This window comes from Camelina sativa, chromosome 7, assembly GCF_000633955.1.
Source record: "Camelina sativa cultivar DH55 chromosome 7, Cs, whole genome shotgun sequence".
In the NCBI taxonomy this organism is placed as follows: Eukaryota; Viridiplantae; Streptophyta; class Magnoliopsida; order Brassicales; family Brassicaceae; genus Camelina; species Camelina sativa.
Genome location: NC_025691.1, coordinates 32,731,013 through 32,752,719, shown reverse-complemented (window position 1 = coordinate 32,752,719; position 21,707 = coordinate 32,731,013). Strand labels below are relative to the sequence as shown.

General features: G+C 33.5%; 5 protein-coding genes across 6 annotated transcripts; 2 read left to right on the top strand and 3 right to left on the bottom strand.

The window, feature by feature from the left end:
* On the bottom strand, positions 87–800 carry LOC104703920. The gene is made up of 2 exons (XM_010420012.1): positions 461–800; positions 87–215 (listed from the first exon to the last, which is right to left on the bottom strand). The coding sequence occupies exons 1-2, from the start codon at positions 726–728 to the stop codon at positions 124–126; spliced, it is 360 nt and encodes a 119-aa protein (XP_010418314.1). The 5' UTR covers positions 729–800; the 3' UTR covers positions 87–123.
* Positions 2,831–3,582, bottom strand: LOC104703919 (early nodulin-55-1-like). Its single transcript, XM_010420011.2, has 2 exons — positions 3,233–3,582; positions 2,831–3,010 (listed from the first exon to the last, which is right to left on the bottom strand). Exons 1-2 carry the CDS (start codon positions 3,483–3,485, stop codon positions 2,925–2,927), a joined length of 339 nt encoding a protein of 112 aa, XP_010418313.1. The 5' UTR covers positions 3,486–3,582; the 3' UTR covers positions 2,831–2,924.
* Positions 4,524–6,942, top strand: LOC104703918 (lysophospholipid acyltransferase 2-like). The gene is made up of 8 exons (XM_010420010.2): positions 4,524–4,959; positions 5,048–5,103; positions 5,324–5,544; positions 5,660–6,068; positions 6,162–6,247; positions 6,334–6,397; positions 6,500–6,618; positions 6,688–6,942. The coding sequence occupies exons 1-8, from the start codon at positions 4,655–4,657 to the stop codon at positions 6,823–6,825; spliced, it is 1,398 nt and encodes a 465-aa protein (XP_010418312.1). The 5' UTR covers positions 4,524–4,654; the 3' UTR covers positions 6,826–6,942.
* LOC104703917 (ethylene-responsive transcription factor ERF026-like) lies at positions 13,356–14,693 on the bottom strand. 2 transcript variants are annotated; one of them, XM_010420008.2, is made up of 2 exons: positions 14,126–14,693; positions 13,356–13,800 (listed from the first exon to the last, which is right to left on the bottom strand). In XM_010420008.2, exons 1-2 carry the CDS (start codon positions 14,577–14,579, stop codon positions 13,490–13,492), a joined length of 765 nt encoding a protein of 254 aa, XP_010418310.1. In that variant the 5' UTR covers positions 14,580–14,693; the 3' UTR covers positions 13,356–13,489. The 2 variants fall into 2 exon arrangements, with proteins under 2 accessions (XP_010418310.1, XP_010418311.1); XM_010420009.2 differs by having other exon boundaries at positions 13,356–14,095; positions 14,406–14,693.
* LOC104703916 (dehydration-responsive element-binding protein 1E-like) lies at positions 19,473–20,900 on the top strand. The gene is made up of 2 exons (XM_010420007.2): positions 19,473–19,559; positions 19,984–20,900. The coding sequence occupies exon 2, from the start codon at positions 19,991–19,993 to the stop codon at positions 20,540–20,542; it is 552 nt and encodes a 183-aa protein (XP_010418309.1). The 5' UTR covers positions 19,473–19,559; positions 19,984–19,990; the 3' UTR covers positions 20,543–20,900.

The following is a 21,707-nucleotide window of genomic DNA, read 5'->3' as shown; positions in this document are numbered from 1 at the left end:
TTGTCAGCTTCTTATTAATTAATAACAAATAACAAATAAAAATTAATTAAATATTAAAATAATAATTTTATTTTTTAAGAGACGGTGGAGAGACTCTCCATTGTGGATGGCCTAATTAGTTATTTAGGCATGCACATCATTGCTTGTGTTCTTCCTTTTGCATGTCTCACTGTTCACACAATCGTTCAAGCATGAGCCTAACTTGTACCGATCCTCTGTTGTCATCGCAAAATTCCCAAAAAAAAAATAATCGTTAGATTCAAAAAATGATGGGTTTAGTTAAATATTGAATAGATAAATATTACGTATATATATATATATATTAAGTTTTCATGTTTGAAAAGATAATTTATTAGATTCACAACCACAACGTATGAGCTAGACATTTAAACCGTTCAAGAAAAGGAGTAAGCTAGTTTATACACATAGATCAATCCATAATTAAGTAATATTTACTTACTTAAGTTTTTGTCACGGTGGCACTGATAAATCATACAATCAAGAATACAAATTGCTTCTTCTGTGGTTCGCTTTGGTGAAGCTGCATGAGATACTGAATAAACATCAGAATCTGGTGAAGGAGAAGGAGACTTTGAATAAACATCAAAATCTAGTGAAGGAGAAGGAGAGTGATGATGATGATGATTTGCGTGAACCAGAATGTTCTCCATTCCCATTAGTACCATCATCACCATCATTAACATGGCTACACTCTTTGTGTTCATCATTTTTTTTTCCTCAGAGACTTAAGAGTTAATTAAGAAGCTGGGTTAAAGAGAAAGATTTGATTATGGTAAAACCAAAAAAAAAAAAAAAAAAAGAAGAAGAGAAAGATTGATTTATATATACGCAGTGAGGATGAGACTATTTACTATTTAGGATCAAGACTATTTACTATTTTGTAACTAAGAATGGAGAAAAATTCATATGGCATCTTATATTTAGTCATGCAGACATTAAACCTCTCATCCATTGATTGAATTTCCTTTTTTCTAGAAAAAATACCAAAGACTAACAATCTTTAAACACCAAATAAGAAAAAAGAAAAAAAAAAAACCCTTCTTTTAATTAATTTTTTTATTGAGAAAAATGAATGAAAAAAAAAATTCATCCCATTCCACCCTATTCTAATTTTCCCCACTAAACATATATATAAAACAATTAGCTCAACTAAAAAAAAAGAGATGAACAAATTGAAGAGGAATTACTGTCAATTTATTCCAGTAACATTTTTTAATCTTTATTTTCTTTAATAACTATACCATTTGCATTATATATTTTCGACGAAAAAAAAATAATGCTGTNGTTAATCTTTATTTCCTTTAATAACTATACCATTTGCATTATATATTTTCGACGAAAAAAAAATAATGCTGTTTAAAAATAAAAACTGTGAAAAAGAATTCACACAAATCTTTGTACGTACACGCAACATTTTAATAAACAGTTTTTAGCAGAGCTCTCAACTGTCTCTTGGTTTATGCGATTTTAACAAAATGATGAAACTTGGTTTTACTTTTAAGCGGACCATATATATTTATTTTGTTGGATCATGATCGTTATGGTGTGCGTGCCTCGCAATGTTTGGACATTTTGTTAGGTGGGCGTTGTTTTTGTGACAATTGGGAGCTACCTAGAGAAAAAACATTGCGTTACATTTTCTAATAACTAATTATATGAATTCTTCTTTGTTGCATTTTCTAGTTTTTCAAAAAAAAAGAGTAAATTAATCAAAACTTTAAACTTATTTGGTGATACATTAAATTTGTTGAGATCTATACGATGCTCTTGTTTAATAAAGAATATATCAATAGTTATTACTCTATCTGTCTTATAAAGATTGATGTTTTGGAATATTTTTTTGTCCCACAAAAATCAATGTTTTGTAAACTTCAAGAAGTGATCATTGAAAATATTTAAAATTTTGAATTGTTATTGGTTTAAAATTAAATAATATCTCTTTAGTCAAAGAAAAATATATATCTAAACTCAATAATCATTGTTTTCTTAAAATGAATAAAATTTTTTAAACATCAATTTTTTATAGACATAGGGAGTACTTATTATTATATATCCCTTATATTTTTATTATACATCTCACTCACGAAAACATTATGAAATGATAGTACTTTAGTAATTTTAGTCATGCAAACAATCATTTGCTCTTTAGTAATTTAGACATATATATCATCGCTTTTGTTGTTCCTTTTGCATTGCTCCGAACATTCTTTAATGCATGAGCCGAACTTGTCCCANTTGGTTTTACTTTTAAGCGGACCATATATATTTATTTTGTTGGATCATGATCGTTATGGTGTGCGTGCCTCGCAATGTTTGGACATTTTGTTAGGTGGGCGTGGTTTTTGTGACAATTGGGAGCTACCTAGAGAAAAAACATTGCGTTACATTTTCTAATAACTAATTATATGAATTCTTCTTTGTTGCATTTTCTAGTTTTTCAAAAAAAAAGAGTAAATTAATCAAAACTTTAAACTTATTTGGTGATACATTAAATTTGTTGAGATCTATACGATGCTCTTGTTTAATAAAGAATATATCAATAGTTATTACTCTATCTGTCTTATAAAGATTGATGTTTTGGAATATTTTTTTGTCCCACAAAAATCAATGTTTTGTAAACTTCAAGAAGTGATCATTGAAAATATTTAAAATTTTGAATTGTTATTGGTTTAAAATTAAATAATATCTCTTTAGTCAAAGAAAAATATATATCTAAACTCAATAATCATTGTTTTCTTAAAATGAATAAAATTTTTTAAACATCAATTTTTTATAGACATAGGGAGTACTTATTATTATATATCCCTTATATTTTTATTATACATCTCACTCACGAAAACATTATGAAATGATAGTACTTTAGTAATTTTAGTCATGCAAACAATCATTTGCTCTTTAGTAATTTAGACATATATATCATCGCTTTTGTTGTTCCTTTTGCATTGCTCCGAACATTCTTTAATGCATGAGCCGAACTTGTCCCAGTCGTCTGTTGTCATAGCAAATTTCCAATTTTAATATGAAATATATAATAATATTCAATTTTCGTGTTTGAAAATATATTTTATTAGATTCACAACTACAACTTGTAATATCAATGGTTTAACACAAAAACATACGTATGAGCCAAACATTTAAACTGTTCAAATGATTAAGTTAGTTAATACACATTGATCAATCCATAATTAATATGTAAGAGTAACCAACTTACTTGAGTTTATGCCTAGGAGAAAGCATTGATGAATAGAACAACCAAGTACGCAATATGTTTCTTTTCCGGCTGAATCGGGTGAAGGAGAAGGAGAGTCAGAATCTGGTGAAGGAGAAGGAGAAGGGGAGTCAGAATCTGGTGAAGGAGATGGAGAAGGAGAATGATGATGATGATGACGAGCACATGTGCCAGAAAACTCACATAGTACCATCAACACCATCATCAACATGGCTACACTCTTCGTATTCATCATTTCTTTTTTCTTTTCTTAAAGACTTATCTTTAGTAATTGCATGTACAAGATTTTTGTGTGTGGATTGTAAATGTTTGATGTTTGATTGCTTGGTTTATGTGTGTTTATATAGGGAGATGTGTGTGAGTTTGTAGATGGAGATAAGAATTATCAAGGTAAAATGTCAAATTATAGTTTAAGATTTTAGGTGATATGCTACATGTATATATATAGAATAATATTTAATTACACAGATATGGTCTACTATGATATAATTAGATTGTAAATTTATGTTTGCTTAAATTATTTCTAGTGATGATTTGAGATGTATTATGAATTTTCTATACAAAATATTTTACTCAATCATGTAGTCTTAATATTTTACAGATATTCATCAAAATAACATGAATTTGAGTTATATTATGAACTAATATTAAAATTCCTAAATATTGAGCTTTGGCATTTCTAAAACAATAAGAAATAAACCAATCTTTATTTAATTGGTTATAATATTTGTAAATAATATTTTATAGTTTTAAAATTTTAATGTCTATTTTTTTCAACATAATATTCATGTTATTAGTTCAAATAACCAACTCCTTATAACACTTGTAATTCAAATGTAAATTGACAATTTGGTCATTCCAGAAAAAAAAAAAGACAACCAAAGTTATTAAATATGGAGGTGCTCGAATTATGGGTAACTAAAAAGAATTGATGTTATTTGATAACTGAATAATTATATTTTTTTTGAAACATTATAAAACATAAATACAGTACTACTCAATTTTCTTGTAACTTTTTTTAACTACATAAGTTTTATCAATTTGTAATCATTGTAAACTTGTTTATTCAGCACAAAAATTCTCAATTGTAAAATGTATATTGTGGGTAAGATCATAAATGAGATCGACCTACAAGATAAGGTGTTTTTGTTTTTCGATATATCCAAGAACAATAGAACATTGTTATAGTTATAAACATTGAATGAAGAAAAAAAAACATCGAGGGTATTATCGTAACTTCACATATACCTTTTCGTCAACAAGATCGAAACCAAAACCCCCACACGAACTACAAAAAAAGATTCGATTTGATTCATATGTTCTCGTCATCGTCGTCGTCGTCGTCGTCTTCGTCATAGCTCAGTCCGAGTTTGACACACCAAAATCCAAAATCTTCACTTCACCATGGGATCGCTCGACATGGATTCCATGGCCGCCTCGATCGGCGTCTCCGTCGCAGTCCTCCGTTTCCTCCTCTGTTTCGTCGCGACGATCCCAGTCTCCTTCTTATGGCGATTCGTACCGAGTCGACTCGGTAAACACATCTACGCAGCTGCGTCTGGTGCTTTCCTCTCTTATCTCTCCTTTGGCTTCTCCTCGAATCTCCACTTCCTTGTCCCGATGACGATTGGTTACGCTTCAATGGCGATTCATCGACCCTTGTCTGGATTCATCACTTTCTTCCTCGGTTTCACTTATCTCATTGGCTGGTAAAAAGTTTGAAACTTTAAAGCTTTTGGTTTTCTAAATCTTGCTCCTTTTTATGATAAAGTAAGTTTAGTTTATGTATGTATGTAGTCATGTGTTTTATATGAGTGGAGATGCTTGGAAAGAAGGAGGAATTGACTCTACTGGTAACTCTCTTTTTTCCTCAATTTGATTCCAATTTTGTAGGTTTTGAAGGTTTCTTTAGCTGAGTGTGAAACTATTAGGGTGTTGTTTAAAGTTTGAATCTTTGTGGAAGAACCATATTCAATTCAGATTTTGATTACAGTTTTTGGAATCTTTGATTTTGTAATAATGGTGGAAACTAGAAGCTGAAAGTTTTGGTTGTGATGAATGTGTGTATGTTAGGAGCTTTGATGGTGTTAACGCTGAAAGTGATTTCTTGTTCGATAAATTACAACGATGGAGTGTTGAAAGAAGAAGGTCTACGTGAGGCTCAGAGGAAAAACCGTTTGATTGGGATGCCTTCTCTTATTGAGTACTTTGGTTATTGCCTTTGTTGTGGAAGCCATTTCGCTGGCCCGGTTTTCGAAATGAAAGATTATCTTGAATGGACTGAAGGGAAAGGAGTAAGCTTTTTTTTCTTTCTCTCTCTCTCTCTCTCTCTCTCTCTCTCTCTCATTCCTTATCGAAAAAGTGCGGTTCTTGATTAATCGAGTCTGTTTGTTTGTGTGTGGATTTCAGATTTGGGCTGTTTCTGAAAAAGGGAAGCGACCATCACCTTATGGAGCAATGATTCGAGCTATATTTCAAGCTGCCATTTGTATGGCTTTATATCTCTACTTAGTTCCTCAGTTTCCGCTAACCCGGTTCACAGAACCAGTGTACCAAGAATGGGGATTCTGGAAGAGATTTGGTTACCAATACATGGCGGGTTTCACTGCTCGTTGGAAGTATTACTTCATATGGTCTATTTCAGAGGCTTCCATTATTATCTCCGGTTTGGGTTTCAGTGGTTGGGCTGATGAAACGCAAACAAAGGCGAAATGGGACCGTGCCAAGAATGTTGATATTTTGGGGGTTGAGCTTGCCAAGAGTGCGGTTCAGATTCCTCTTTACTGGAACATACAAGTCAGCACGTGGCTCCGTCACTGTGAGTAATAATAGTGCCATATGAGGAGATCGTAGAGATTGTCATATTTGTGTATTATAAGCCTTTTAACCGTTTGTGTGCTTTTTGATGCAGATGTATATGAGAGAATTGTGAAACCAGGGAAGAAAGCAGGTTTCTTCCAGTTGCTAGCTACGCAAACCGTCAGTGCTGTCTGGCATGTTAGTGCTCTTTCTTTTTGTTCATAAAGATCCATTCTTTTTGTGCCAAAGAAAGTAATCAAAACCTCTACTTGTTCGTTTTGCAGGGACTGTATCCTGGATACATTATATTCTTTGTGCAATCTGCATTGATGATCGACGGTTCGAAAGGTACGATACTCTCTGCCTTCATCTTTCATTAATGTTCAGTTCTGTTTTGGTTCAGTTCGGTAGCTTGTTATCTAAAAAAGCTTCTTCTTTTGCTTTGAACAGCTATTTACCGATGGCAACAAGCAATCCCTCCGAAAATGGCAACGCTGAGAAACGTTTTGGTTCTCATCAATTTCCTCTACACAGTAGTGGTTCTCAATTACTCATCAGTCGGATTCATGGTAACCAAACAAAACTCTTCCCTCAGTTTTTTCCAACAGTTCTCTCATTCTTTTGTGTGTAACTTTCAGGTTTTAAGCTTACACGAAACAATCATTGCCTTCAAGAGTGTATATTACATTGGAACAGTTATACCTGTCGTTGTGCTTCTTCTCAGCTATTTAGTTCCTGTGAAGCCTCTAAGACCAAAGACGAGAAAAGAAGAATAATGTTGTCTTTTAAAAACAGCAAGTTTTTTTTTTTTTTTTCCTTGGTTTTGTTCTTCTTTCTTACCGTCTATGTATAACAGGAGAAATTAAAATCTGATTTAATTCTTCTCTTCCCAATTTTTGACCAAAACTCTGATTTGTTTTCCTCGAAATTTGAATTATGTTTCTTTATTAAACCAAAATGGTAGCAAATATCGACTTGCAAGGCACTACAATATGTTCACTCATAAACCTATAGGATAGAATCATCAAGTGATAGACCAAGCAGTCGTAAGTTGGAAAGCAGACAAACTTCCGAATACTTCCTAAAGAATTGCAATGCTAAAATATCAACAGTTATGTTCATCTTGACTTATTTATAACTTGATTCTTTTTAATTCTCCTGTATCTTGCAGTTATGAACTCCCATAATTCTTTTTAATTCTCCTGTATCTTGCAGTTATGAACTTCCATAATTCTTTTTAATTCTCCTGTATCTTGCAGTTATGAACTTCCATATGCCTTCTTCTAGTTACATATAAAATCAAGTCACATTAAATATATGGTCGAGAACTTACTTGTATATGTGTACAAAGTGAATCACATTACTAACTTCTTGTAACAAAAACTATCTTCCATTTTATAGAATAGTTTTTGGGTTCTTTGGTCGGTCACCAAATTATTTGACATGTTTAGCTAATTTGAACACAGAAAAGTGTGCGTATATGATTAGGTGCCATCCGCTAGGACTCATCTAACAGGTTTTAGAACATATATATTGGTGTGATTTAATCAAATTATAAATCATATCATATCTACACTCAAAACTACATAACATTATGGTCTTTTTTTTTTTGAAAAAGATAACATTATGGTGTTCCGAATGATATAATACATCAATGAGCATTGGTTGGATATCATTAATCCAAAATAAGATCGAACCATTAGTAAACTAAATAAAATTCATGAGTGATTAATTTAACTGCATGGAAAAGTTATAATGAGATATGAACAACCAACAAAGAAGAAAAGAGAGACCGTGTCGGCCATATGCAACACCACTTTTCTTTCTTTAACTTTTAGTCAACAAAGCCATAACAATTTAATATTAGCAATTATCGATTTTATTGTTCTTTTGTTGCTGACAAAATAATTGTTTCAAAGTTTTCTGCTCGTTCAAAGAATCAAAGTCCATGCTAATAAATCGAAATTTCGGCTATAACTTTTTATACAGTCAATCGAATGAGCTCGAAAAAGGAAAAAAAAAAAAAAAATCTAACATTTTTCTGTCATGTATAAGACGAAAAAGAAAGTGGGATTTTAAAGTTTCGAATAATTACTTCGTACGTAAAAAGACAAAAAGGTACAAAACGACTGTATTTTTAAAGTAGTCAAGATCAACAAACATATATCGGTCATTTGAAACTAGATAGTTAGAAATTTGGAATATTTGTAATTTAAATGAACGTGTCATGCGGTAGGACTAGGCGTTTGGGTATCCATTCAGGTTTGGGATCAGATTTTTTGGGTTTAGGAATGTAAACCCATTCAAGTATTTTATATATACTCTTTAAGTTATCTCTTCCAACTAGTACTATGTTATACCATTCTACTAGAATTCTTATATGGTCATGGTAGCCGGTTTCGTCTTTCAAAACGCCTTTTCTTTTTTTGATCCCTCTTAATCTTCAAACTACATTCATACTTATAGAGCTTACATCATGATACTCATGAAGTCATATCGGCACGTCCCATCCCATCATTAAAATACTTTTTCTAGGTAAAGTACTAAATCATAAACACTAACTATTTCCCGTACGTAAGATGAAACTTGAAAGGATCCCCAGATGAGGCTGGCACGAGAGATCAATTCCTCGGAGGGTTCTTCCTTGTCTACAACATGTCAAAAGCTAAGTTATTGATACATGATGAACGAAATTTACTTTCCCCTCAAACCATTTGTATTTTGTATTGGAAACAATTCAACTTTAATGTTTTTGTTTTTTTTGCTACTTCTTCATATATTCCATTATTTAACTATTTGTCGTATATATAGTTCATAATAATAACTGGAAGTACAAATTTATAGTAATCTACTAAATTTGTTCCAATAGGGTGTGTAATGATGAAACCCGTGAGCCTAGGGAGAGACAAACTAGCAAAACCCACTTGCCAACAAGTTCTTAGCAAACCAGAAATTAAATCACATATTGTGGAATGTCAATTTGATTTGATTACTATCTTGTAGAAATTATAATTTTTAAATAGACTCGATACTAGATTCAATGTATTATTCACAGATTTGATGTAATAATTTTCTTTTTCTATTTAAAAGAGAACCAACTTTTACGTCAACGATGACTTGGATCTTAGAATTTAGGTAAGTACGGACGGAAACAAATAAAATTGGCTACACAAATTGTCACCTTTTCATGTCGACTTCACCAATATTCACACTCAACCAATAAATCAACCAGAAGAAATTTCTATAGACTCTATAACAATCTCGTACATAAAGCACAATGTACACATACATAAAACAACAAACTATATATAGCCAACTATTTTTCAAAATAATATCACCACAAACAAACAATAGCAAAATTAAAATTACATATTCATAGATTCTCTTATCTCCCATCAATTCATATATAGAATAAGAACTTATATTACGTCCAATGATTTAATTTACAATATAGAAAGATGTAATTATTAGTCATATGGTAAAAGTCCTGTTTTAGAAATCGCTAGGCGCTAGTCGGGCGGTCGGCGTGAAACTAACGCCTAGCGAGAAAATCGGAAATTAAATGGAGATTAATCGGGGACTAGTTTTTGGGTTATGTTATTAAATTAATAGTAAATTAAAAAAAAATATAGTACTAAATATATGTATAATTATGTTTATGTGAAAAGAAAATATTAAATAAAATATAAAGCTATAGTATTGTCTTTAAAATTATGGTAAAAACATAAAAACATAATATTAAGAAAAAAATAATGATTTTAGTTACAAGTTTGTACATTAGTTATTGTAAAACATCATAAACTCTTAATTTAAATGTCTAAATAACAGAAATATATATTTGATTTATATTTGACTCCAAAAATAATCGGTATATACAAAATTATGCGAGAATTAATCGGATTAGACGGTATAATCGGATAATGGATGCTAAGCGGGATTAATCATTAATCGATGTGGAGAGAATATGCCTAGTAATTTTATGGGACATAATCGGTGCTAGGCTGAAATTTTTAAAAGAAGAGGTAAAAGTATGGCTCGTCGTTTAGAATTTAGAGTAGACAAAAACTACAATTGGTAACCCAAAAATAAGATTAAAAATTGGCTGCTACTGGAGTATTTTGGAATGATAAGTGAATGGACCCCAGCGATATCGAGAAAGATATGTGTTGTCTCCTCTCTATCAAGATAGATAATAAAACACAAATGCATAAATATTGCTCTTTCCTTATCGATCTTCTTAACAATAATACTATAATAGTATGATGCCAAAAGAAGAACTTTTAAATATACTTATAATAGTTGTAGTCTCATGTCCTCTGCTTTTCTTTTGTTAAAAATTTGAAATTATAATGAAGAAAATGATGAGGCATTGAGGCTTGACATAAAAGAATTAGTACTATAATACTATAATAATCTTCTGGACAATTAATATACTAATACTATAATAGTTGTGGCGTGTCTTGTTCCTCTCTTTACTATTTAACAATCTTGTTAGTTCGTGTTGTGTACTGTACGGACTTTATATTGTTACTACAAATAGTCTCTCACCCAAATATCCAGTTGTTAGTGTTGGTGGAGGAGATGGTGTTAGTGTAGGCTAACTTAGCTTGACTTTAAGTCAAAGATTTGAGTTCAGTTGTTACTGCTGTGATAATATGTTCGGTTCCATCACCAAAAAAAAAAAAAAAGAAAGAGAGAGAGATAGGTAACAGTCAATTATTTCCATGTAGGTCGATATTTGCGAAAAAATGTTATTATTGATAACCTAGAACTATATATGGGTGTTAAGATTATTTTATCTCTTTCTTTAATACTTAAAATTCATATAACCAATTCAATCTAATATGTGCAGCATATAATTCTACCATCAAGTTATCTACTTCTCTTGGGAAAACTGATATTGATTAGACAAAATCGTATAGCTAGAGTGGAAGATACGATAACATGTTCTTTTGTGGTTGAAATAGGAGAGTTCACAACCGCCTTATTTATAACAGCAGTTGAAAATTTTTAAATTATTTTATATATTTTACTTTCTCCAAAATATTAATTTATTTATATTATTCTCTTAAAAGAGTTTTATTGATATATATATTCAAAATATTTTACTTTTATCTTGAACCATTTTTTGTTATATTTTTACAATAATATTTTACTATTCTACTATATTTTGTTACCAATCATAATTATTATTTAACAATTTGTTTTAATATAATCATATTTTCTTTCTTTCATTTTTAATCGCATTCTCTAAAAATGCTAAAACTAAGTCTTTTTTAAACAACGTCACCAATCGAAAGGTCTTAGAAAACATTCCAAAACCAGAGAAACACACTCTTTTGAACTCTATGCAAGTAATGAATGAAATTAGAAAAGAATGAATCACGTAACGCCATTGTTAGTCTTGTTGGTCAATCCATTCTTCAACGACCTTAGAGGAAATTTAAGAATTTGGTGAAAACAACAATGTTAATCCGGTGACATATCGACACTTATCCATGCTGGTCCCACAGCGTAAAAAATGGTACAAACATTCAATTATAAGAGACAAGCCAACTTAATTTTTGTAGCTTTTATGAGTATAAATAAAGGAAAACGCATTTTTATTGGTTAAAAAGGAAAAAAAAACATCTTTGGACATTTTACCAAGCCAATTAAAACCTGACCCATTTTCCAAAACCCTAAAAGCATTAACATAATGGTATTAGTAAGTAGACATTTTCGTGTAAATTAAATTCATAAAACAAACATTTCATTTAGAACTTTTTAGTGATACTAGACATCATTAAAAGAAACTGCCGCCACAGCACACATCCTCTACTTCCTTATTTTAATTAACTATGAACGAACATTCAAACAAGCGACCGTTTCGAAGATGTCAAAATAGCTTATTTCTTTATTTTAAAATATCTTTTTCTTTATTTATTTTATATTTTTATATTTTCTATATTGCCTTCTTGTTTTTTTTTTACTTATTTACTTACTAAGTTCCAATTTAGTTAATCAACTGACAACTGTGACTCACCATTCACAAATCACAACCAGAAATTATATTGCGTTAGTGACAAGGATTAAAGATTTTTAAGATAAAAAAAACAAAGAAAAAGGACGTCTCGATGATTCAATGCCAGCATCAGAGTTAGTTAATTAAGTACTGTTGAGAAAGATCAAATTGAACTATTATTTTTTGTTTTATTCCAAACCATGACACTGCTTTAGCGTCAGATACGATGACCTGAGCGAGCATTATATGCAAAATCATACGATGTCTCTTTTTCTTTACTTATTTTTGTCAGCAATCTATCCGTCTAGTATGTATGTTTGCGTGTATAAGTTAAAAACTATGCTACTCGAAGTATGATTCCACTCATACACTCATTTAGGCATAGTCAATTAGTCATCCATTACTTACAATAGAATTTCGAACGAAAACATGCCAAACAATTATAAGAAAATTATGACGCGGGCGGTTCTAATTAATAGTGACCAAAAATATATATATATATGTTATTATTAGACTTGCACCATATAATAAAATATTATAGTTAGTATTTTCTAGAAAAAAGATGTTACTGTAAATAGTAAAAAAAAAAAAAAGAGATGTTACAAATTAGAGAGTAACCTATTTGGTATTTTTTATGTTTCTAATTAATGAAACCTTACTTATTTAAGACTTTATTATATGCTTAAACATCTCTGTACAAGAAAGCTTTTATCAACACAAACACTACATGAAGGAAATGAAAAACTAATCAGGTACTTCAAACTTGACTCCAAACAAATTAAAATCCCACTAAAAGTCGTCTCTCTTATCTCGGGTTAACTGGTTTATTGTCCTGCTCCCCAAAACCAAAAATTATTTGGCTTGACGAACTTTCTTTTTTTAAATTGTATAATATGCATAAAAACAGTTGCAATATTTCATAGTTAATCTAATATGAGTATAGTCTGTATAGATCTGGGACCATTTAGAGTTCTATACAAAAAAAAAACAATATCACTTATAAATATCTTGATCCATCAATCTATGCACATTTCTGGATTTCTAAGAACAAAAGAGCATTACAAAAGGAGTTTCTAACATCATAGTTTCATCTTTCATTATATGAAAAAATAGGACTATATACATAAAGTTGTTTCATATAATCAAAACATAAGAGACAATCACAAGAAAAATGGGTAGATAGACTAATAAAAACCCTAATCAAAAATCAAGAACACCAGAGCCCTAATGAAAGAACACTCCAAAAAAAAACAAAATGTGACTAAAATTGTTTTAAAAGATCTATCTTCTTGAATCATAAAAAGTTGGTAAAACATACGATTATTTAGCAAATCATCTCAAACAATCGATCATCAGGAGAAAGAAACAAAAGATGACTCGCGTAAATGTGAACCAAAGGATCATCCAACAAGAAATTAAACTGATATATCAATCGATCAATAGTAACTCCACAAGCTCTCTCCGTCAGAATTCTCTGGCGAATCATCTGACGGAGGAGATCCCATCCACGGTGGAGCCACCATCATACCCTTGGCCATATCCGCTAGCAAACCAGGCATGTTTAACAGCTCTTCTTCGTCCACAAAAAGCTGCGTATTTGAAGATCCCGCCCCATCACAAGCTTCCTCTTCCTTCTCTTCACCTCCCTTCACTGCCGCTGCACCCGTACAGGCACCCCTAGCAGCAGCAGCCGCGGCCGCAGCGCATCTGATATGAGCTGCGGAAGAAGAAAGGGGAATGGGGTAAGATCCCACGGAATCCGGGAAGTTCAAGACGGTGTCTCGGCCTTTAAGAGCTAACGCCGCCACGTCATAGGCTGCGGCAGCCATCTCCGGCGTCGGATAAGTCCCGAGCCAGACACGTGTCGTCTTCTTAGGCTCTCGGATCTCGGAGACCCATTTACCGCTCCGGCAACGGATACCCCGGTAAAGAGGATGCTTTTTCCGGCGAGAGATGTCGGCGTCAGTGGACATCAAAGTGTTGATACCATGACCACTTGTAGTAGAAGAAGGAGCCGCAAAAGAAACAGTAGTAGTNATGAGCTGCGGAAGAAGAAAGGGGAATGGGGTAAGATCCCACGGAATCCGGGAAGTTCAAGACGGTGTCTCGGCCTTTAAGAGCTAACGCCGCCACGTCATAGGCTGCGGCAGCCATCTCCGGCGTCGGATAAGTCCCGAGCCAGACACGTGTCGTCTTCTTAGGCTCTCGGATCTCGGAGACCCATTTACCGCTCCGGCAACGGATACCCCGGTAAAGAGGATGCTTTTTCCGGCGAGAGATGTCGGCGTCAGTGGACATCAAAGTCTTGATACCATGACCACTTGTAGTAGGAGAAGGAGCCGCAAAAGAAACAGTAGTAGTAGTAGCAGCAGAAGTGATACTATCAAGTGGAGAAGGGTTTTCACACGTGGCACAGTCAGAGACGCTGTCACCACACGTGCGAACTGGCACAATAGTAACTGACGATGAAGAAGAAGCTTGGCTTATAGCTTTAGGTTCAGTGATATGATTTTTAGGGTCAGCCATATATATACATATACTATGTGTCTGTTTTGTTATATAATAATAATATAAATGTAAAATTATATAGAGAGATAGATAAGTAGAAAACGAGAAATGGATTAGAAACGAATTAGGGTTTTTTTAAGTGATCAGAGACAGAGATTAAGGTTGTTAAATTGGAGTATATATGAGATGAGAGAGTGCGTGGTTATTGCGTGGGGTTTCCCTAAAGTGTGTTTTGTTTGTGTTTGTGTTTGGGGGGGGATATTTTTTGTACTAGCTAGCTGTAAGAAATTAAGTTTTTTTGTTTGGCAAACGCTGTAAGAAATTAAGTAAATTTTATAATTTGTTGTTTGTTTGCTTTTATTGATTCAGATATTTTTATTTATTTTTTCGTATAGTCATTGAAGATGTCGGATACAGACATATATATGTGGTGTGCGCGGCGACAATAGAAATCACGAACTTATTTTGTTTTTGAGTGACCAAGAAGAAAAATCAGACTTTCATTGAAAATAAAAGATTACGGATACAAGATTTAGCTTTATACATGTTAGTTCATTTCCTATACTTTGCGACGGATTATAAACAGATGATTATCTATACTTACATGATACAAAAATGTTTATTGAAATTTACTACATAATAAGATATATCTACGTGAAAATGAAGTGAAATATATTACGTAGGCTGTTTTACCAACAACAACAACAACAACAAAAAGATACTTACGTAGGCTTTTAAAAAATCGGAGTCTGGATCCTATATTGAAGCCCAATACCAATAGCTTCATATTCATTTGAGTCAGTTTTTTATTGTACAATTTTCTCCATATATAAAGCTTACTCGAAGTTAAGATCTGTTTTGTATTACAGAAGCAGCTGCCTTGGATTACTCGCACTCCTAGGTGCAATAGAGTACAAAACGCTACTGTGTCGACCATTTCATGAATTGAACGCACAATACATGAGCTTGGATATATCTGAATCCACAAGTTAGGTTTAGGCCCAATAGCCAATATTTATTTGGACATACAATATTATATTTTGATAGGTTCGCTTCGAAATTTGATTAATCGCTTATTACTGTTAAAGATAATAATATACTATTTACTTAATTAAATAAACGTCTAAACCGATAAAAACCGATTCAGAATATCGGACGAAGGTTCATGTGCGCCTAGACCAATTTCTTGAACCTTGGTCTATACTCTATAGTAGTCGCCGGAACAAACCAATAAGATGTTGTCCTAAATCATTGTTTGTTAAAAGGTAAGACATTCGTCCTTCAAAAAATATATAACTTTTAACTAGTACTTTTATGTGTTTTCACTTTTACATGGCTTATATATACCGTTATACGTTAGAACCTAATTAAATGAGCCTTAACAACTTAGATTTTTACAATAAATCTTGATCAGTATGACAGTATTTGTTAAGTGTCAACTATGTATTGTAAATTTATACAAGATATAAACATTATACAACCAACATATAAACTACAAAATAAATTGACAACTTTCTCTCTCCTTTCTCTCTCCCTTCTCTCTAAAAACCAACTTTCAGTTCTAGATTTTCTTGCCTCTCCGGTGTGCCCTTCCGGAGCTGGAGAGGGCTTTCTATCCTCTTTTAATTTTTCTCTCTTCCTTCTGACATCTCTCTTTCCATCGGTAAGAAGGTCCTCCGTCTTGGTCTAGTCACTCGGGATGGTGGTTTTGGTGAGTCTGTTCGGCGCGTGAAGCGAAGATTCTGTTGGTGGTGACCGCTGGTGAAAGTTTTGGTGATGGTGCTTGAGGACGACATCAAATCCGGAACCAGATCTGGCGGATCGGGTGTGGTTTCTTCGTGGGTTGTTCTTCTCATCCGGCGGTTCGTTGGTTCCAGATGAGTAGTGAGAGTTTTCTCATTCCAGTTGAGGCGATTCTTTGCTTGGTGGTTTGGTGTTGTATGTCTTAATTTGCAGGCTTTGGATCTGCAAGAGGAAGGCAGAGGTGGGTAGATCTCTTCTCCGACAACAGAGTTGTGGTTTGGTCTCCCAACCGATGCGACTGTGGCTTTTTTTGGCGGTTCGGGAAGCTTCTGATCAAGTCGCGGTGGCTCGCGGTGGAGTTTTCTCGGGGTTCAGCCGTCCAATCTAAGCTGCGGGTTGCGGCGGAAGTCGGCTGGGAGGCAGGAGGGTTGAGTTGCGTTGTCACGGTGGTTAACTGTGGAGTTTGGCAGCTTCTAGGCTCTCGTGGGTTTTCCGGGATGTTGGACGGTGAATTGAACCACCACCGTCTGCAAACCACCACGATACTTGCTTCCACCGGACCGGATTGAAGAGTTGTTACCTGAAGGAAGCGGTTGTCGCCGGAGTTAGAAGGGGGGTGTTCGATCTGAGTGAGCAGATTGCTAGGAACGGGACCTGACTTCGCGGAGCCTGTTATCGGTTGTCTGAACTGGTCGGAAGATTTGTAGCAGGTCCGGTGGTTTCACCGGAGAAGGAGAACTGACGGATCTGGGTTGCTTCCGTCAAGGGATTCGATCTGGTGAATCCGCCGCAACGCCGTCGATCTTGCAACCACCGGCGCTACAGTTCGAACAGCTGTCTCAGGTTGATCAGCAGGATCCGATCCTCCTTTCCGGCGAAAGCACTTTGACATTGTTTTCCTTCTTTTTGTATATGTTGGGTCTCTTGTATGTAATTTAAGGTCAAACCCATTTGGGAAGATCCATTATATTTTAATATAATAAATTAAAAAAAAAAAAAAACATATAAAGTACAAAGGTTAAAGATTAAAGATTTAAAATGTGCGTGAAGCAGACGCGCAAGTAACACTCACTCAACACTTTAACAGTGTTAAGCATTTACTTCCCAACTAAAAACTGATAGGGATAATTCCATGTCCTGATGACCCCGCCGTGTCTGCTTTCTATAACTTACTGTCATACATCATTATTATATTATTGTTTTTATGTCTGTTTCGGAGGAAAAACACAATCGCATTAGAAAAATATATTGTTGCTTTATCATTTTTATTCAATAGAAATATTAACTAACATAAATAATACTACTTATAATAACAAACATAAGATAATTTTCTTTTTTTCCGAAAACGCTGTGACCTATACCCAAAAAAAAAAAACATGAGTCGTTTTCCCCCAATACACTCATTTATGAATGCAAATATCATTTGCACACTCACATAGTCACATGGCCCAACTACGAAGTTAAACATTTGGTTCCTGAACAAACAAAATATGAGACATGATTCATGCAGGTCACTTCTTTTGCCATAAGTATATATGTTAGATTAGATCATATATATATATATATTTGCAAATATGAACTTTATTTAGTTTTTCTTCAGATGTTAATTATGTTATCTGTTTCTTTTTTTTAAATCCCTATATATGATGCCAACTATTTTCAGTCAATGCATCTCAGAAACAAAGAATCCATGATAAAAAAAACATAGGATTATAACTTTGCATGGACGGTAAAAAGCTTACATACAAAAAAAAATCCAAGCAGTGCAATGGGCAGTAGTTGGAACTTGGAAGAAGCCGAAGCGAGCGGTGGACGTGGGAGCAATGTCTAGGCTCTTCCTTTGCATTTTAATCTTGAAAAAACTACAATTATGTTGTCTTACTCTCTCCCCTTCCCATATGTTTTTTTCAATCAACGTACGTCAAACCCCTTATCTCTCTTTATAAACTTTGTAAAAAACTATATATGACGTTCGATATATGTCTAGTAATGATCATGACTCATAAGTTGTAATCCGTTCCGTTAGTGTTGGAGATAGGATGTTCTAACATACATATTGTAGTTCACGTACGTTTTAAAAATTAAAAATCAAAGGATTTTCAAACGAAAACATATTTCTAATTGTTCACCAACAAATTAATTTTAGATTTAGTGTATAACTTCACAAAATTTCAATCTAACAATATAACAATAACATCATTTCTGAATACAAAATTTTAAGACAAACAAATACAAGTCTTGATTAAAATCTGAACTACTCCATCAGCATTAGTTCTGTAACACCACCTCTGCAACAAACCACCCTATAGCTGGTGAGTATTGCAACGAGATTTGATCTGTCAATGAGTCTGGGAGAGCTGAAGAGTCGCGTAATGCTCATCGCGGTGGTGCTTACGGCTATTACGTACGTTCACGCCATAAATGGGAGTAATTTTTAACATTGGATAATAGAATAATAATCTAAAGAAAACGAAGATGAATGAATGTACAGTGCAAAAATGTTACCGCCCACGGAAACCCCACGTGATAAGTACAGATACTTATAAAAGGCCACGTGCTTCAAATTCACCCAGTCCAACACAACTAAAATAATCAGTTTTTACGAGCTTAAAAATTCTCACCCAATGGGCTCCTTCAAAAATTGCAATGTATGAGCTGACCACATTTTTCATATTTTCGATGGTTTTAATTATTCTCATACGTATTTTTTTTTTTCCTGTGCTTATTAATGTTAGCTTACTTTCCAGTAATAATATTTTGAGGGATAATTAAACAAAAAGAAAATTATTAATTAAAGTGAAGTATAAAAGATAAATTCAAATTATGTTTTTTTTCAATTTTTTGGATCGACATTGTTCCCAGTTTTATTTTTTTAATAAGTATTTTACAATTCTAGGAGGTCTTACTATATAACACATAAAAAAGTTTGCTGAAAATATATCGTTATAAATTCTTATCAAATACTATATGATTAAATGTTAACGGATCGACTAAAACATATAAAGACGTCATAATTTGCCAGCATGGCATTGGTGCAACAGTTAAAACTTAAAAGAAGATCATTATCATTCGTCTTACGCGCGTCCGGTTCGTACTCAGTGGGTCACACTACGGTTGCTTATAAAATCTCACTTCACTTCACTCTTCTTCTTCACTACCCCAAAAACAAAAACAGAGCAACCTCCTCAGAAACACACACACAAAGCTTCCTTTCACTTCGATTTCAAGTACCAATTGAAGAAAACAAATTTCGAGGTAACTTCAGCTTTTCTTATTACTACATTTTACTATTGTGTTGATATTCCCAAATTCTCTTTTTTTTTTTTTGGCATTTTACTCTGTTTATAGTTTAGGCTTTGAACTAAAATAAAGCTTGAATTCAGTTCAAATTTTAAGAACCCATTACGATAATTCTTGTAAATTCAGGTTTTTCTATTCGGAATCCGTCGGATTTTTGTGTATTTTATGCTTTTTGGTTTACTTATTCTGCATTTTACTCTGTTTTAAACTGAAGCAGAGCTTTTGAGTTTTACTATAAAAAAAATCCAATACGATGAAGTTTGTTGGAAATACTATTAAGTTTTTATCAGATTTTCTAATTCATAAACTTCGAAATTTTGGACCTTTCTGTTTTCAGTTTTACTTATCAAACATTTTTACTCTGTTTCATCTGAACCAGGTCGGAGATGGAAAGAGACTGCGGTATCAACGTGGCGGAGATGAAGCCCAAGAAACGTGCTGGACGACGTATCTTCAAGGAGACACGTCACCCAATCTACAGAGGCGTCCGGCGTAGGGACGGCGAAAAATGGGTCTGCGAAGTCCGTGAACCGATCAACCAGCGCAGAGTCTGGCTAGGAACTTATCCCGTAGCGGAGATGGCGGCGCGTGCTCACGACGTGGCCGTTCTTGCCTTACGCGGGAGATCCGCGTGTTTGAATTTCTCCGACTCCGCCTGGCGGTTGCCGGTGCCGGAATCAACCGATCCGGATACGATCAGGCGCACGGCGGCTGAGGCGGCGGAGATGTTTAGGCCGCCGGAGTTTAGTACCGGAATCACTGTTTTGCCCTCGTCCGGTGAGTTTGATACGTCGGACGGAGGAGTCGCCGGAATGATGACGAGGCTCGCGGAGGAGCCGTTGATGTCGCCGCCGAGATCGTACATTGATATGAATACGACGAGTGTGTACGCTGAAGAAGAAATGTGTTACGAAGAATTGTCACTTTGGAGTTACTAAAAGAACAAAAATACGTATTTTTCGATACGTATATAATGTAAAATGTAATGTATGTATGTGTGGGGTAACTTAGATTTTCCAGGGGGTTTAAGATCTTCTGAGGGAGATAGAAGGTTCTCTTGGTGTTGTGTTGTTTTTTTGTTTTTGTTTATGTGTGAGGCAAGTCTTGTAATGGTTTGCTTTGCTATTTCGTATAATATGCAAAATAAAATGGGCATAATGATGGACTTAGATAATGATAGGTCCAGCCTATGTTGTATGTAAGTTTATTTTCTTAGTTCACCTAAATTTCCTAGGGATTATTTACCTTAATCTTAATGTACTATCAAATTAGTAGTATCATGTATCATGTATGTAATGTGTACAATGTTTATTATATAAATTATTGTTGTCAATAAATTAAACTTAAAAGCAATGTTTTTAAAACCGAACCGATAACTGAACCGGGAAAGCTTCTGGATCATGAGTCAATATGGTTCGACCAGGATCAACCGGGTTTAATTGATTTTGATGATATTTTTATAAATAATATGTATGGATATGTCTTATATTTTTTTTCAATGATTACAACTATGATATAATTGGATATACCAAATAAAATATTTCAATAATCATAATATTTTTTAAAAACCTTAAAAAATAATAAATTCAAAGTGTAACAAACTCAAAGTATAACCAGTACTAGTAAAATATTTTAGAAATTCAAATCTAAAAGCAATAAGAGAATAAGAGTGTAGACCATTCAATCTTAATTCTCTAAAAAATCCTACTATTGCTAATTTGCTAAGAAGAAAACTAGAAAAGGTAATTAATTAAACTAATTGCACTCATTTTTACAAAATAAATAGAACCGGTTTTATCCGGTTTAATGGTTTCACCGATTTTTGGTTTTTTGGCGGGTTGATATGGTTTTTTTACCGGTTCAATTTTCTATGAGTTTTGATATAAACCCGACCCAGATATGTTGCCGGTTCGCGGGTTAACGTGGTTTGACAGCCGGTCCGGTCCGGTTTTGAAAACATTGCTTAAAAGTATGCTAATGTTGCTATATATTGTCAATAAACTTAAAAAGTATGCTATGTTGCTATATTGTCAATAAAACCTCACAAGCCAATGTATGTATTGTCAATAATGGGCTTTGAAACGAAAACATATTAAAAACAAT

What these genes read in the sequence shown, in the direction of transcription:
- LOC104703920 (XM_010420012.1), bottom strand. Translation starts at nt 728, where the DNA reads ATGATGAACACAAAGAGTGTAGCCATGTTAATGATGGTGATGATGGTA. An exon ending in CCACCGTGACAAAAACTTAA is followed by an intron (nt 216 to 460) that starts GTAAGTAAATAT and finishes CGATGACAACAG; the next exon opens with AGGATCGGTACAAGTTAGGC.
- LOC104703919 (XM_010420011.2), bottom strand. Translation starts at nt 3,485, where the DNA reads ATGATGAATACGAAGAGTGTAGCCATGTTGATGATGGTGTTGATGGTA. An exon ending in TCTCCTAGGCATAAACTCAA is followed by an intron (nt 3,011 to 3,232) that starts GTAAGTTGGTTA and finishes CTATGACAACAG; the next exon opens with ACGACTGGGACAAGTTCGGC.
- LOC104703918 (XM_010420010.2), top strand. Translation starts at nt 4,655, where the DNA reads ATGGGATCGCTCGACATGGATTCCATGGCCGCCTCGATCGGCGTCTCC. An exon ending in TTCACTTATCTCATTGGCTG is followed by an intron (nt 4,960 to 5,047) that starts GTAAAAAGTTTG and finishes GTATGTATGTAG; the next exon opens with TCATGTGTTTTATATGAGTG. An exon ending in CAGCACGTGGCTCCGTCACT is followed by an intron (nt 6,069 to 6,161) that starts GTGAGTAATAAT and finishes TTTTTGATGCAG; the next exon opens with ATGTATATGAGAGAATTGTG.
- LOC104703916 (XM_010420007.2), top strand. Translation starts at nt 19,991, where the DNA reads ATGGAAAGAGACTGCGGTATCAACGTGGCGGAGATGAAGCCCAAGAAA.